Source organism: Durio zibethinus, chromosome 26 (genome assembly GCF_047325235.1).
Source record: "Durio zibethinus cultivar Kanyao isolate XHJ-2024 chromosome 26, ASM4732523v1, whole genome shotgun sequence".
Classification (NCBI taxonomy): domain Eukaryota; kingdom Viridiplantae; phylum Streptophyta; class Magnoliopsida; order Malvales; family Malvaceae; genus Durio; species Durio zibethinus.
The window spans coordinates 17,164,282-17,179,999 of record NC_143187.1 but is presented as its reverse complement, the minus strand read 5'-3'; the positions used below and the strand labels follow the sequence as shown (position 1 = coordinate 17,179,999).

At 29.3% G+C, this 15,718-nt stretch overlaps 1 protein-coding gene across 1 annotated transcript; it reads right to left on the bottom strand.

Annotated features, from left to right (window-relative positions):
• Nucleotides 1-5,437: 5,437 nt before the first annotated feature.
• LOC149511392 (kelch repeat-containing protein At3g27220-like) lies at nt 5,438-14,953 on the bottom strand. Its single transcript, XM_089755169.1, has 4 exons — nt 14,895-14,953; nt 14,155-14,260; nt 12,454-12,660; nt 5,438-6,034 (listed from the first exon to the last, which is right to left on the bottom strand). Exons 1-4 carry the CDS (start codon nt 14,951-14,953, stop codon nt 5,864-5,866), a joined length of 543 nt encoding a protein of 180 aa, XP_089611295.1. The 3' UTR covers nt 5,438-5,863.
• Between the last annotated feature and the right edge of the window lie 765 nt (nt 14,954-15,718).

Sequence of the window (15,718 nt, the reverse complement as noted above, 5' to 3'; positions counted from 1 at the left end):
CTTGTAACAATTTTAAATTTGTTGTTAATGGTATAACATTCTTCCTTTAAGAAGATGTAATAGTCATTTTTATGACTTTCTTTTCATAAACCATGCACCATTATGGCATTAGCTTAAAGTCTTTCTTTGAATAAGATTAACCTAAAATCCATCTCACAAGCCAATAAATTATAATAGTCTTTGTTCTTTCTTATGTTACTTATGTTACCAATTTCTTATTTAAAGATTGCACATAATCATTTCAAAAATTACCTTTCATTTTATAAAAATTATTTTCTTGAAAAACTAACTTCATGATGATGGACAAAACATGAATTATGAAAATAAAATGAATTTTAAGAAAATCCATCATAAAATAACCACTCACAATTGTTACCACATCTTATGTGTGTGTGTGTAACAGCAAATAATAAGATATTAAAATTATGTATAAAAATCAAAAGGTGGATAAAAGTTATCTTACTTTTTCGTGAGAATCATTATAACTATTCTTTGACAAAAACCTTCATTTTTCTCTTTTTTGACGTACTTTCATATGTGAACCATTTCCTCTCTTCAAATTGCTTCATTGTATTGCCCTAATTTTCGGAACATTAAGCCTTTTCATATGTTTTTAGCTTTTTCATTTTAGGCTTTGATGAGCAAAATAATTTTTAAAGAAAGTAGCATTTGTAGCATGCCTTAAAGCTAGTTCATATGTTTTTTGAAGATTCCATATTAGGTTCAAACAAGGTTTGGAAGAGAAGACTATAAATGAAGATACAAGTGAAAATCATCATCAACTACAAGTTTGTGAAGTTACAAGGCATGGAACTAACAAATTGTACAATTTTGCTGTAATAAAATAAAAAACTATTTTCTTTACTTTTGTATTCCTATTTTTTTTAAAAAAATATTGACAAGCTTAAATATATTTGTTGTGATTAAAAAGTATAAGAAATTCTTTCTATTATTATAATTAAAATTTTTCAGAATTATACATAATGTATGAAATATTCCATTTTTCTCTTTTCATTCTTACCAAATATAAAACAAAAAGTTAAAATAAATAAAAAAACTTTAAAACAAAAATATTTTATAAATTAGAAAAAAAAAGGAACAATAAAAATAATTTGATACCTTCTCTTAAACATATTATTATTGTACCTTATGTCACCTTTAATTGATATTAAATATTGTGAATATGGAGTTTAGCTTAAATGATTCACTTTTCTCTTTTAGAAGATCATTCTTACAATGTTAAGGTTCAATTTTTAATATTTGCAAATTTTCTTTCCCTAATTATTCTTAAGTCTTAGCATCTTTTGTACCAAAAAAAAAAGATATTGTTGATCTTATAAGTTTTTTTTTTTGGTAAGAAAATCAGAAGGTAGATAGGTTGTTCAGTCTCCCAAGTCAAGGCAACATGTACCGTATCCAACAGCTTAAGATAAGTGGTTGCAAGTCGTGCATTCAAGATGACCCTACAAGTAACCACCGGTAGGACTCGAATCCAAGACCTCGTTATCGAAGAGGATAAGCCTTAACCAATTGAGCCAATCACTTATTTATAAGTTATAATCTTAGTTTGTATCATTTAGTTCAACTTATAAAAGAACTTATTTATTACAAATATAGAAGTCAGATAAGTGGCTTTCAAAATTTTAAAATTATTAGCTTATGTGAGAAGTAGTCTTGAGATCTTCGATGAAGTTTTAAATAAAAACTTTTTCAAGAAGTTCTAGTTTTAATAACAAGTATTTGATGGAAATTTTTTACATACTCATTTTACTCTTTAATAATTTATAAAATTATAAAAAGAATTATATTATTTCATATTTATTTTTATTTTGCTTAATTTTGTATTGATTTTATTTATTTTTATTTTGATTTGCAAAAAAATATTTCTTTATTTTTTTATTTATTTCACGTAAGAACTTGTGACTTAATTTAATAAAGCAGATTGTTTTATTTTTTATCTATTAAAACTATACAAAATATTATAAAATAGCATTCAACCTTGTACAACAATTTTATATTAATATCACTTTTAAAATAGTAGTAATTTTTATAAAAATTCCAACCATATCAAATAGATCAATGCAATAAAAATAAAAATGAGATATCAACCAGTCAAAAATTATTAATGATTTTTTAAGGAAAGAATATTGTTAATTTTCTGTAGAATCAAATTGTTAATATTTGAAATAAAATAATTCTAAATTTGTAAATGAGTTGAGTTCACTTGTTTTTATCTTTTTATATGGTCCTTTGAAAATATATATTTTTTCAGATACCAAAAATAAAAAAATGAAGGTATATTATTTTGAATAAGTAAAAATAAAAAAAAATTTAATTAAGGTTGATAAATTTTGACTCAATCTAAATGATATGTCAGAATTCAACTTAATTCAATTTTAAACATCATCAACTTGAACTCAAAATGATCAAATCCTAATGAATTGATTGGAATGACTTGAACATTAAATCTAAATGAACTAAACTCAAAATAATACTTGAAATTATTCAAATATGAAATAAACTCAAAATATCTAAAAATGATTCCAATTTTCTTTAGTTCTAAATAACACACTATAAATATGAATTTAGAATTCTAGCATTTGAATATCAACAACTGAAAAAAAATAAAGAAATATTATAATTTCCAACTTGTCATTCCGAAGTGTGAACAAAACAGAGAAAATTTGTCAACACAACATACTCACCATAGTTATAAATAAATAAATAAATAAAATCAAATGATACTGGGAACTTCTATTTGCATCCTAAAAATGCTTTCTACACTTCGTTACTAATTACACCTCACATTTAAAAAATTTTAATTTTTATTCATTAAATCCATAAACTGTAAATCTCATTTCCTTTAGATGTGTCAAATAAGTTGGGTGGCCCATGATAAGATATGGTTATGCATAGTATGAGCCGTACTTGACATGGCCCGTTGTTAAATAATTAAGTTGACTTAAACATGATACATATGTCGTGTTGGTTTAGAAGTTTTTAAACCCATGTCATTAAAGGTTAATACCAACAAGTGGGACTTGGGTTAGCATACCATATTAGCTTGTAATTGTTATAAATTGGCATTCGGCCTTTAAGTGAATTCATATTATTTTTTATATTATAAAGAAAATATATTTATTTTTTGGTAATTTATATAATAAAATTATATTAAAAAATTTGCTTATTAAATATTTATATTATTGATAGATAAATTATATCTAACTAGTTTACAAATAGTTTGATGTGTAGATTAGTTTTATTTATTTAAGTTTGTGTGTATAAAAACAAATTAACATTTTTTTTCAAAATTATATAATCAAAATCTTCAAACTTATAACATATATATAAATAAAAGATTTTAGTTGTAAAACAAAAAGAGAAACATGTCATCTGAAAAGATATAAAGAAAAGCATGAGGCTGTATCTGTTACTTCTAATAATCCTATACAAACTACACTTAGTCAGCATTATAATGTGTCTTTGGTATATTTTATTTTCACAAAGATAATTGATGTAATCAATTAACTAAATTTATAATACAATTTGAGCAACCATTAATTTATGTAGATGATGAACATTTTAATAATTTAATTAAAAATTGTATACCACCCAATTATAAAAAGTTTCAAGAAATATTATTAGATCAGATATTCTAAAAATATTTTTTTATAAAAAATGTTTTATAAAAAAAATTTTTAGAATATTATTTACTTCTAATATTGAGTTAGTTGTCAAAACCTTGGTTATATGTATATTATTGGGTATTGGATAGATGATTTTTTTTTCTTTAATTAGGATTGTAATTTCAAGATTTTATTTAATTGATTCTATTATCTATCTTTATAGAAGTAGATATTTTGTCAAATCACGTAAATTACATATCTTTTTTATTTCATTTTGTATTTATTATCTCCTATAGGTTATTTTTAATAATAATAGATGAAAAGTTTTGAAAAGATTTTAATGGGCTTCTACTTGGCTCGGCTCATTTTGGCACGAAAAATAATATTGTGCTTGACACAACATGACCCATAAAGATTACGACTCATATGTAATGCTGGACCATACCTTTAACCTTTATGAATCATGCCAACTCAATACGTTAAAATATAGTGTTGGATCGATTCAATCCATTAACATATGAGATAATATTTAAATAAGCTATGTCAACCTTTATTTCCCATAACCAGCTTCTAAGATCATTTCTTTCTCAAAAATTGATTCGCCCTAATCTCTCAAACTTTAAACCCAAAAAATCAATTTAAAATAATGTCTTTGGAGTTAATCAAGTCACCAACTTTAATTTTTTATTTTTATCTTTGATTTTTTTTAATTTTACTTAAATTATCTTTAATTTTGTAAAATTTTAGTTAAATCTTGTGCGTAAAATCATAAGTTCTTGTATTTTTAAAACTTTTAAATTTAAATTTTTGAAAAGCTTTTAAAAATTATCAAAAATATAAATATAAAAATTTTTTAAAATACAAATACGAAAGTTTGAAGAGGAAAAAATAAAAATAAATGTACAAAGGATTGAAAGATAATTTATTATAAATTAATCAAATAATTTCATTTAAATATATATTTATAATAAAAAATTAAGGTATAAAAGCCTTTTTTTGGATGCAAATAGAAGCTTCCAGGAAGCTTCTATAACCGAAGAGCTGTACAAGTTACAATGACAAAAACGCCACCCACCTTCTTTCAGTTGTGCATCGTCACCAATGCCACCAAATAATAGTAAGTTTTCAAAAACTCTGATCAAGTGATTATTTTTATGAGATTAGGATAAACAAATTGGCATAATCCCATTCGTTAAAATTTTAAAATTTTTATTTTTTTGAAAAATTAAAAATAAAAAAATGGAGAAAAAAACTCATTCATTTTTTTTCCTTTCATACTCTCTTTCATTATTTTCCGTCATTGCAGCGCCATCAACGATGAGCTTAGTCTAGTGATGAATAGAACAGGATGAAGAAAATGAAAAGCAAATGAATTTTTAAGTGTGATTAATAGAAAAATAAAATGAGAAAAAATGATTATCATTTTCACGTTGATTAACAAAAATAAATCTTTTCAAATTAAAAAATAAAAGAACAATGAAAGATATGTGACCATATGTTACATATTTACAAAATTATTCATCACATTTATTTTCATCTTAATTTGCTAAAAATTATAATGATAAAATCATATATTTTTTCTTTGCTTTTATTTTTCAATTATATCAAGTAATGGATAAAAAAATTACATTTTTTTCAATTTTTTCGTCTAACCAAGCACACCAATGAGAAATATATATACATATTTTCCATCTTTCTACTTATCCTATTAATTTTTCATCTTTTCATTTTTCTATCCACGGTGGTCCTACTGTTTTGAGGCCAAATCTGGCCATTATCCAATCAGATCAACTCAGTGGAAAATTCCGACATGAATATGGCCAGATTCAACCTATATGAAGGCAAAATCAGCTCGTTTTCAGTCGTGATTGATTCATGGACCATTCAAGTGCAGAATGAATGTTAACATAATATGCCTGGCCATCTTGATTAACTTCAATTCATATATATAATGGGGGAGGAAAATGAAAGAGATCATAAAACCCTAAATCTAGATGAGTTAAAAAATAATTGGTAGTGTAATTAAAATTACAATTATGAAATGATTGCCTATGATGTCAATGACTACCATAGCTGGGGAAACGATGTCAATAACTCTACCAAAAGAGAAGAATGGTGCTAAAAAACTAATCAATGGAAGACTGATTAAAAAAAATGAACAGATATTTAATTTCATTACATGACGACTATTGGTCACAGGAAGAGATTATCGCACCAAAAATTCACGAGGAGATGGATTATGAATTCAATTTCAATTTGGTTCTCCATATTTCTCCAACGACCTTCCTTGGTGCCGGATCACTTGGCCCTTTGTCCCGCTGCCCAGATGTGAAATACAACCATCCTTGCCAATATCCAACGAGTGTTGTTTTCACACGGTAAGGAAGTTTTCCAATCACAGACCATTTCTGTAAAAGCAGAATCACAAACATCAGAGCATAATGGTTTAGGCAGCCTGTAAACAATTTGAGAAAAGGTGCTATACTGTAAGCTCAAGTAAACAACAGGCAACTTAATATAATTTTTAGATTTGCCGGTCACTACTACAAGTCTGCAATGACAAGTGCAGGTTAAAATATTATAAATGTGTGAAAAAATACTTATTTACAGCTGGTTGTAATATTATTGTAATCTATATATTTATATTTATATCTTTAAAATTAAGTATTTATATCTCTAGAATTAAGTATTTATATCCCTAGAATTAAAGACAAAAAATTAGGATAAAAAATCTCTCAATTATAGGATTAATTTTTTAGGAAGATTTAGTTTCCTAGTTTAACCCCTAGTTGTTGTATATAAACCTAAGGTTCTTGTATAATTCTTAATGAGCAGTTTTTTAATATACATTCAATTTTCACACTGATTTATTTATTAGTTTTTTCACATGGTATCAGAGCTTTAAGCTCTTCTTAGGAAGCAAAATTTTTAACCTTCATTGCTGACTTCTATTTTAGGCCTTCATTGTCGAATCCTGTTTAGGTCTTTATTGCCGAACCCTTTCAAAGAAAGATATCACTACCACCTAATTTGAGAAAATGTCAACTGAAAAAATAACTGAAGTACTACAGATATCTCGAAAACAAAGAGAGTTCGACATGGAAGAGATTGAAAAGCTGAGAAACTTATTAAAAATCCTTGAAAACCTACTGTGGTATATTCTTTGGGTAAGGTCTCTAGTTCAGGTAAAGCTTCTGGTTCTCATGGATTAAATGTCTCGGTTAAACCTATTACAAGTTCTTGGATTATTGACTGAGGAGCCACAGACCATATGGAACATTTCTCACAAAAGTTTAGTACATAAACCCAGTGTCCTAGTAATAAGAGAATTGTCATTGTAAATGATTCATTTACTACAGTGACAGGATTAGAAAATGTTCAAGTTAATCCCTCGTTTGTTCTAAAAAATGTTTCTCATGTTTCTGAATTGTCTACTAATCTGATATTTATACAAAAACTTACCAGAGATATGAATTGCAAAGTAATTTTTTATCTCTCTTATTGTGAATTTTAGGACCAGAGTTCGAGGAAGATGATTGGACTTGATAAGAAAAAAGATTAACTATACTATTTTGAGACATCAAATAATACAAGTAATATCAAGAATAGTTTACCATTGTCATTTCTTTTTGAAAAAATCTTCCAATAAAAACAAAATCTGACTTTATCATTTTCGTCTTGGACATTCTTTTTTGAAACTTTGAGAAACATGTTTCTTTCTTTGTTCAAAGGATTCAATGTCGAAGATTTTCATTGTGATGTTTGCGAATTTGCAAAGCATAAACGTGTCTTTTCTAATTAGTAACAAAAAAAATTCTACTCCCTTTTACTTGATTCATAGTGACATTTGGGATCCCTTTACAATTCTTAATATTTTTGGTGCAAGATGATTTGTTTCATTAATAGATAATTGTACCAGGCTCTCTTGGATTTTTTTACTTAAATTCAAATCAGATTTGAATAGTATATTTTTAAGCTTTCAAAACATGATCCAAAATCAATTTGGAGTGAGAATCAAGATATTTAAGTCTGATAATACAAGAGACTACTTCAACCAGAGTCTATCCACTTATTTCCAAAAAAAAAATTATCTATGAGTCATCTTGTGTTAATACTCCACAGTAGAATGGAGTGACAGAGAAAAAATAGTCATTTACTAGCCACAACCTGAGCCTTTCTTTTTCAAGCAAATGTACCTAAATCTTACTGAAGAAAAGCTATTCTCACTACCACACACATTATAAATAGGTTACCTTTAAGGGTTTTGAGATTTAAAACTCCTATGAAACTACTCTCATAATTTTATCCCAACCTTAATACCACAAACAATCTCACACCTACGGTATTTGGTTGTACATCATTTAGTCATAACAGGGAAAAATTGGATCCAAGAGCGATTAAGTGTATTTTTGTGGGGTATTCCTCAACTCAAAAAAGATATAAGTGCTATCATCCTCTTACCAAAAAATTATGTGTCTACAGATGTCACTTTTGAAGAAAGTAAACCATTTTTTACTCAACCTTATCTTCAGGGGGAGACTTCATTCATGGAAGATAAGGATAAAGACTTTTTTTTGCTTGATTTGTCCCCTTCTTCAACATTTACACCCATTAATTCTTCTGAGTCGAAACCTATTTCTGCTGAGCCCAATCAAACACTGAATTTGACTCTGAACCTATTCCAAATACAAAAGATATGACAAAGGATAATATTGTTCTTGATTCTATGAAGGAATTACAGGTGTACTCAAGAAGAAAAGTTTCAGATCCTGAACCAATGCCAGTCCAAGAACCTGATCCTAACTCTGAAAATGAGATAACTATAATTTTTGACTCTGTTTCTCAAAATGAGCATGAATCTCCTAAAACTATAACTAGTGATTATGATCTGCCTATTACTATTAGGAAATGAACCAGAGAATATACTAAACATCCACTATACCCAATCTCTAATTTTGTGTCATTTGAAAAATTCTCATAATCCCACAAAAATTTTCTTGTGAGCCTAAATACTATTTCTATTCCAACTACATTATCCGAGGCATTATCCAATGAGAAATGGAAGCAAGCCATTAAAATAGAAATTAAGGCCTTAGAGAAAAATCAGACATGAAAACTAGTAGAGTTGCCTAAAGAAAAAATCCAGTGGGGTGTAAATGAATTTTCAACGTAAAATATAAGGTGGATGATACTGTTGAAAGGTATAAAGCCATGTTAGTGGTTAAGAGTTACACTCAAACCTATGGAGTGGATTATCAGAAAACTTTTGCTCTAGTTGCCAAGATGAATATAGTTAGGATTTTGTTATCATTAACTGCAAATTACAGTTGGCAGCTTCAACAATTTGATGTAAAGAATGCTTTTCTACATGATGATTTGAAAGAAGAAATATATATGAAGGTTTCACTAAGATTTGGAGGTCATTACGAAGCAAACAACGTATGCAGGTTGAAAAAAACTTTATATGACCTTAAACAGTCTTCTAGGACTTGGTTCGGGAGATTTACCAAAGTGATACTAGCAATGGGATATAAACAGAGTCAAGGAGATCACACATTGTGTATCAAGCACTTTGATTCAGGGAGAGTCACAGTTCTATTAGTATATGTTGATATAATTGTAACTGGAGATGATGAAAAAGAAAGAGAATCTTTAAAACAATGTTTGGCTAGAGAATTTAAGATAAATGAGCTAGGGAGATTGAAGTACTTCCTAGGAATTGAAGTAGCTCACTCACAACATGGTATCTTCATCTCACAACAAAAATATGTGATGGATCTTCTGAAAAAAACTAAGAAGCTTGCATATAAACCTACAAATACTCCTATAAATCCTAATCATAAAATTGAAGAAGTTAATGAAGATGCTATTGTAAATAAAGAGATGTACCAAAGATTAGTTGGAAGACTCATTTATCTTTCACATACTAGACCTAATATAGCATATGCTGTGAGTGTGGTAAGTCAATTTATGCATAGTCGTAAAAAAATGCACTTACAGGCGGTCTACCGTATATTGCACTATTTGAGGCCAATCCCGAGAGAGGTATCTTATTCAAAAGAAATTTGAAGCTAATTCTAGAAGCATATACAGATGCTGATTATATAGGTTCAGTAATTAATAGAAGATCCACTTCAGGCTACTGCACTTTCTTAAGTGGTAATCTTGTCACTTAGAGGAGTAAAAATGCGATAGCAAGATCAAGTGCTGAAGCAAAGTTCAAAGTAATGGCTCAAGGAATTTGTGAACTCCTATGGTTAAAGATTATCCTAAAAAACTTGAAGATCAAGTGGGATGGACTAATAAAACTCTACTGTGATAACAAGTCTGCAATAAGCATTACATACAATCCTGCGTAACATGATAGAACAAAACACATTGAAGTAGACCGACATTTCATAAAGGAAAAACTAGACGGTGGGTTGATTTGTACACCTTATGTATCAACCAAGGGTCAACTTGCAGATGTGTTCACTAAAGGTCTCAACAGTGCAACATTTCAAGAAATTATTTTCAAGTTGAGAATGAAAAATACCTATTCATCAGCTTGAGGGAAAGTGAAAAAAAACTTATTTACAGCTGATTGTAATATTGTAATCTGTATATTTATATTTATATCTCTAGAATTAAGTATTTGTATTCTTAGAATTAAAGACAAAAAATTAAGATAGACAATCCCTCAATTTAGGATTAGTTTTTTAAGAAGATTTAGTTTCCTGATTTAACCCCTAGTTAGTTGTATATAAACCTAAGGTTCTTGTATAATCTTTAATGAGCAATTTTTCAATATACATTCAGTTTTCACATTGATTTATTTTTTAATTTTTCCACAAAATGTACTCTGTTGTTTAGTGCAGAGAACATACAAAACGTAATTTTCGTGACATACATGTTGAGTTTCATAAATACGCCCACACATATAAATATTATAAATATAGTAACACATATGATCATTATCATGTTTCAATGCAGTAAACTCAAAAAGTGTAGTATAAAAGGTCCCTGCCCATTTTAGATTTGAGCCAACACTGCATCAACGAGGTAAACATACAAATGCAAGAAGATATGCAATGATGAACAACAATTACAACAGAAATAATGTAAGAGTAAAAACTATCTGATTACAAAAAGTTTTAAGTTGCAAATGTTTGGCACCTTACAATGGATGGCACACTACATGGACACATAATACGGATACAATACAATGTGGACAAGATGACACGGTAATTTCTAAAAAATGAAAACATTGACTCGATAAGACACGGCAATAAAAAAATATTTTTTTTATATATAGTAATCATCACTTAAAAATATATAGCAGAAATTGAACTAATTTTTAAAAGATATTTACCCTTGTGAAAAAAAAAAAAACTGATTATAGATACAACAATAAAATTACATAGGTGTCATCATCCACACGACAATTTTCTTTTGCTTCTTTTTCTTTGTCATATCTAGCTAAGTTCAACACGTATTTTGACATGTCGCAAGTGTTAAAGTATCGAATATGGATATGACATGGGTACTTGAATGGTTTAGAAGTGTCCATGCTTCATAGATGGCACGGAATGGTATGCTCAATGCCTGACCCAATAATATTCTTTCCTTTTTTTAAGAAAACAAAGAAGAGCACAGGATTTTTCTGTGAAAAACACTCAAAACACACATACAAAAATGTTCCTCAAGTCTTAGATGCATTAATGGATAGTCAAACTACAGATCTAGACAAAATATAGCAGATGTAATTGCAGTTCTGTGACGACACAACTCAGCTACTCAGCAAACACTTTCATCAAACACTGGGTAATCAATCTAATATGTGTGCCACAAGTCAGCATGTTCAATATCACACCTCAAATTAGCTAAGTTGACAAAAAGCAATCTACTTATCACTAAGATCAAGACTTTGCCAAGTGGCAAAAATCAAGAGTAACACCGTCAGCAAGGAAACATATCTCCCTTCTCGAGCATACAACAATAAAATTTCCAAGTCCAAAATTTTCGTTGAGAAATATAATGTTTTTCATTAAAATTGTTTCAGAGCCCAAGAATAAATCAATAACAACCACCTTCCAGCTTTAGGTACGATGTATTAAATCAATGACCTTTACTCGTTAAATACAAAAGCATATAATAGGAAATCAAGAACCCACTTCTCGCGGACTAGTATAAAATTTAAAAAATGAGGCTTGACATGCATAGTAAGATGGAAGTGCATATGGGAATACCTGAAATGCATTCAATCTCATAAGGAGTTGGCTCAAAAGTTAAAAGCAATGCAGGTAAACAACAATTCAATGCCCAATGGCCATTGTGTTTTGAAAAAACCATATATGAATTCATTTAACACTTAGAACCCGTGGGATTTTCTCCATTATGAGAAGGGGTAGTAGTGTTAATTTTTAACCTTACGAAAAACTAAACACTCTCAGCAAAGGTCTTATGAAAGGAGAAAAATACCAAGGTGGTTTTTATCTTTTCATTAAAAAGGTTAACATAATGACCATAAAACCATGTGGTGCTTTCTGCCAAATTTGAAAACTACTAGGTTGAAAAAAGTAGCATGCTAAAAACTAAACTAGAAAAAAGCTGAATAGCAGCAGCAACTCCAATTGAAGCATGTGTGAGCAGAAATGGGGGCGATTTTGTGCATAATTACATTGTGACATGTCCATTTGCACAAATAAGCATATGCACATACCTATGCACTTGTGTGTGTGTATGAATGCACACAAAGCAAAACATATAAGCTAGTGAGTACATATATACATGCATAAATACCACAATCTTCTATTACCAAGCCATTCATAGGATAAGAAGATGATACCAGTGTATCCAGATTAAACTGAAACACTTCTCCAACCAGAACCATCTTTTTTGTTATAGGGTGCTTCTCTGTCGTGCCTCCAACAATAACAATAGAATTGTTAACAATCGCCCAAGCAAATTCAATATGTGAATCTGGCTTTGGCATAGGAGGTAATGTTTTCCACTTCATTTCATCATCCAGCATGTATACATCACTATATACCACCTGGAGAAAAATTAGAAAATAAGTTAAATATAAGGCTGTATATATATTAGAAGGAGAGTTATTAAATTAACCATGTACAAGATAGGGAGGACGACCAGTGGAAAACTCATTGCACCTAGTAACGAGATTTATTAAATTAACCATTAGCATCTTCAGGAACTGCAAGAAAATATGAAATCTATTGCAAAAGGTAGAGATGCAATAATCTGACACTAAAGAAAACCTCAGTCCACTAATTCGAAGCACAGTTTGTAAAACATATAATTAATCAGTTAACATTACCCATTTATCCACATTTAATATATCTAATTGCATATATCATGCACCGTAAAATACTTGGAAAAAGTCACTGCATGAATAAATGCAAGACAGAGGAAGTAAGATAACAAGCATTATTAGCATTTCGCCTATATTGCTGATAATATCATTGATGAGATTTTTGTTATTTCCTTATCCCACATATTCATTTGCATACTTCATGGAATTTTCATTTTTTAGAAAGAAAGATGAATAGTAGGGTATTCTTGTACAGAGCATCACGATATCTGATCTCATGGCATCAATGATTTAATTTGTACTGGATATCCTTATATATATATATATATATTTTTAATTTGCCTTTGTGTTCTTTGAATAAGATTTCAAAATCCATGAGTAAATATGGGGATATTGGTATGGCTTAATGGGATAGGGAAAAGGGCAGTGGAGAGATAGAGAGAGAAAAACATAGAGCTGCAAGGAAATGAAGAGTAAAAATAAACCAAGCCAAACAAGTTTCAGTTTGGCTTGATTTTACCTGCATAATTAGTTTTGTACAATTTTAATTTTAATAAATCAATTAAAATTTCATTTTATTCAATTTGACTCCCTTAAGCAAGCTAAAGCCTACATAAGCTCATATAATATATTAAAAATATTAGTATATGTCAAAATTATTTTAAATTCTTCATTAAATACATTTGCATATAAGACAAATACATGTAAAATCAACTTTTGATTTAGAAACATTCACACATAATTATTCACTTAAACTGCAAACACTTAAAAATACATAAAGTTGTTATATATTATGCAGAGGATAGCACTTTCATATACAAAATTCTAAATAATATATTTGTAACACATATTTAGTGAAATGGAATAAAACTTACAAATATTAGAGATTGATCAACAGAATTGAACAAGGTCTATCTTTAGTTCATTTGGTGGGTTCTTTAACAACATTAAGTTTAGTAACACTTTCAGGTACCTAACCATTCAGATTTGTTTTCTTCGGATCTTACCATGAAACTTAACCATGCTGTCCAACCTACCATCAATAAAATTGGTAATGCCAAGAAAGAAACTCCTCAATGTTTAAACATTTTAGGCCAACCAAAATAAAATGATATAGAATGTTTTAAAAAAATAGACTGAAATAAAATGATAATGGTACTAATATTATTAAAGACAATCGAACAGAACCATAAAGAAAAACATAAATAACCCCTTTACCTCATTCCTTCGCGAGCATTTGAAAATAGGTGATCCAGGTTTGGCCATAAAATCACCCTCTTGACCCCCAATAACATAAAGCCAATCTTTAAACACAGCGCAGGCCCTACATTAATGACATTCAAAAGATGAAGTTTAGCCAAGACAGTTCAAGTCGTGCACAACAAAACCAAGATTCTATTTCCTTGGCTCTCAAAAACAAAGAGACACTTATATAGTTAGATTAAAGCAGCCACTAATGTCAAGGATAATAGTTCCAACAATTTAAATGTTTCAATCAAGCCAACAGAATTTAGATTCTCTTCCTTTTCAATATTATATAAGGGTTTATAACCATGATCCCAAAAACCACAAATCCAGAGAACCTAACCCAGATGAGGTCCATAAGCCTTTGTAACACCATGCCCAAAAGTGTAACAAAGTTCATTGTGAACAGAACTAGATAAGTCCTCCCTCATCTAATATCCCCTTTGCAAAGTAGCTTCATTCCAGGGAGGCAGATTGTGGATAATATAGTCGCAGTATAAGACATCCTCCATTCTTTTTATATATAAAAAAAAAAGTGCGAAAAAGGAATCTTGGCCAGGAAGATTGACTTGGATAAAGTTTTATGATAAAATGAATTGGGGATTTATCAAAGAAACTCTTGAAGAAATAGGGATTGGGCAACATGTGGTGAATCTTGTCATGAAGTGTGTAAGCACAGCCTCCTTCCTAATTATGTGGAAAGGGGAGAAAACCCAAGAATTTTATCCTTCTCAATGATTGAGACAGGGAGACCCCATATCACTATACCCATTCGTGTTAGGTATGGAAAGTGAAGAAAATCTCTAGAATAAAACTATTTTATTCTTCTATCTTTTTTTTTATTACAATGCTAGAATTGCATGAAAATATATAGGTTAAAGACTAAATATTGTCAGCCTTAAAACTCAAAATTTTCATGCATTAAATAACTAATCAAAAGAGTAATTTACTCTCTACACATAATAGAAAAATATCTAATGGATTTGGTGTAATTACCCAAATCACTCCTTATTCTAAAAATAAGAGACTTCACTAAAATAGATAAAGTCAACCAATCAAGTAACAATGAAGATTAGATTTCGAGACTCGGTCTTAAGCTGGGCAATAGATGTCAATCATGCCCAGCTTGGACTTAAGATTCTAGAAGTTGTTTTAAAAGAGAGCCTTAGTGAGTATACTTGCAGTTTGGAGGCATGTGAGAGTATAAACTAATCTCAAAATTCATTCTTTATCATTTCTTTGATGAAGTGACGATCAATCTCCACTTGTTTAGTCCTGTCATGATGAATAGGATTCTTTGCTATACTTATGGCAGCTTTATTGTGGTAGAATATCTTCATGGATTCTTCTACAAAGATCTTTAACTCCCCTCGCAATCTTTCAGCCAAATTCCCTCACATATGCCGCGAGACATAGCTTTAAACTCAACTTCCCTACTACTTCTAGCCACCACATATTACTTCTTGCTTCGCCAAGTAACTAAATTTCCCCACACATAGGTACAATAACCAATAGTTGATCTTAGGTCAATAACAAA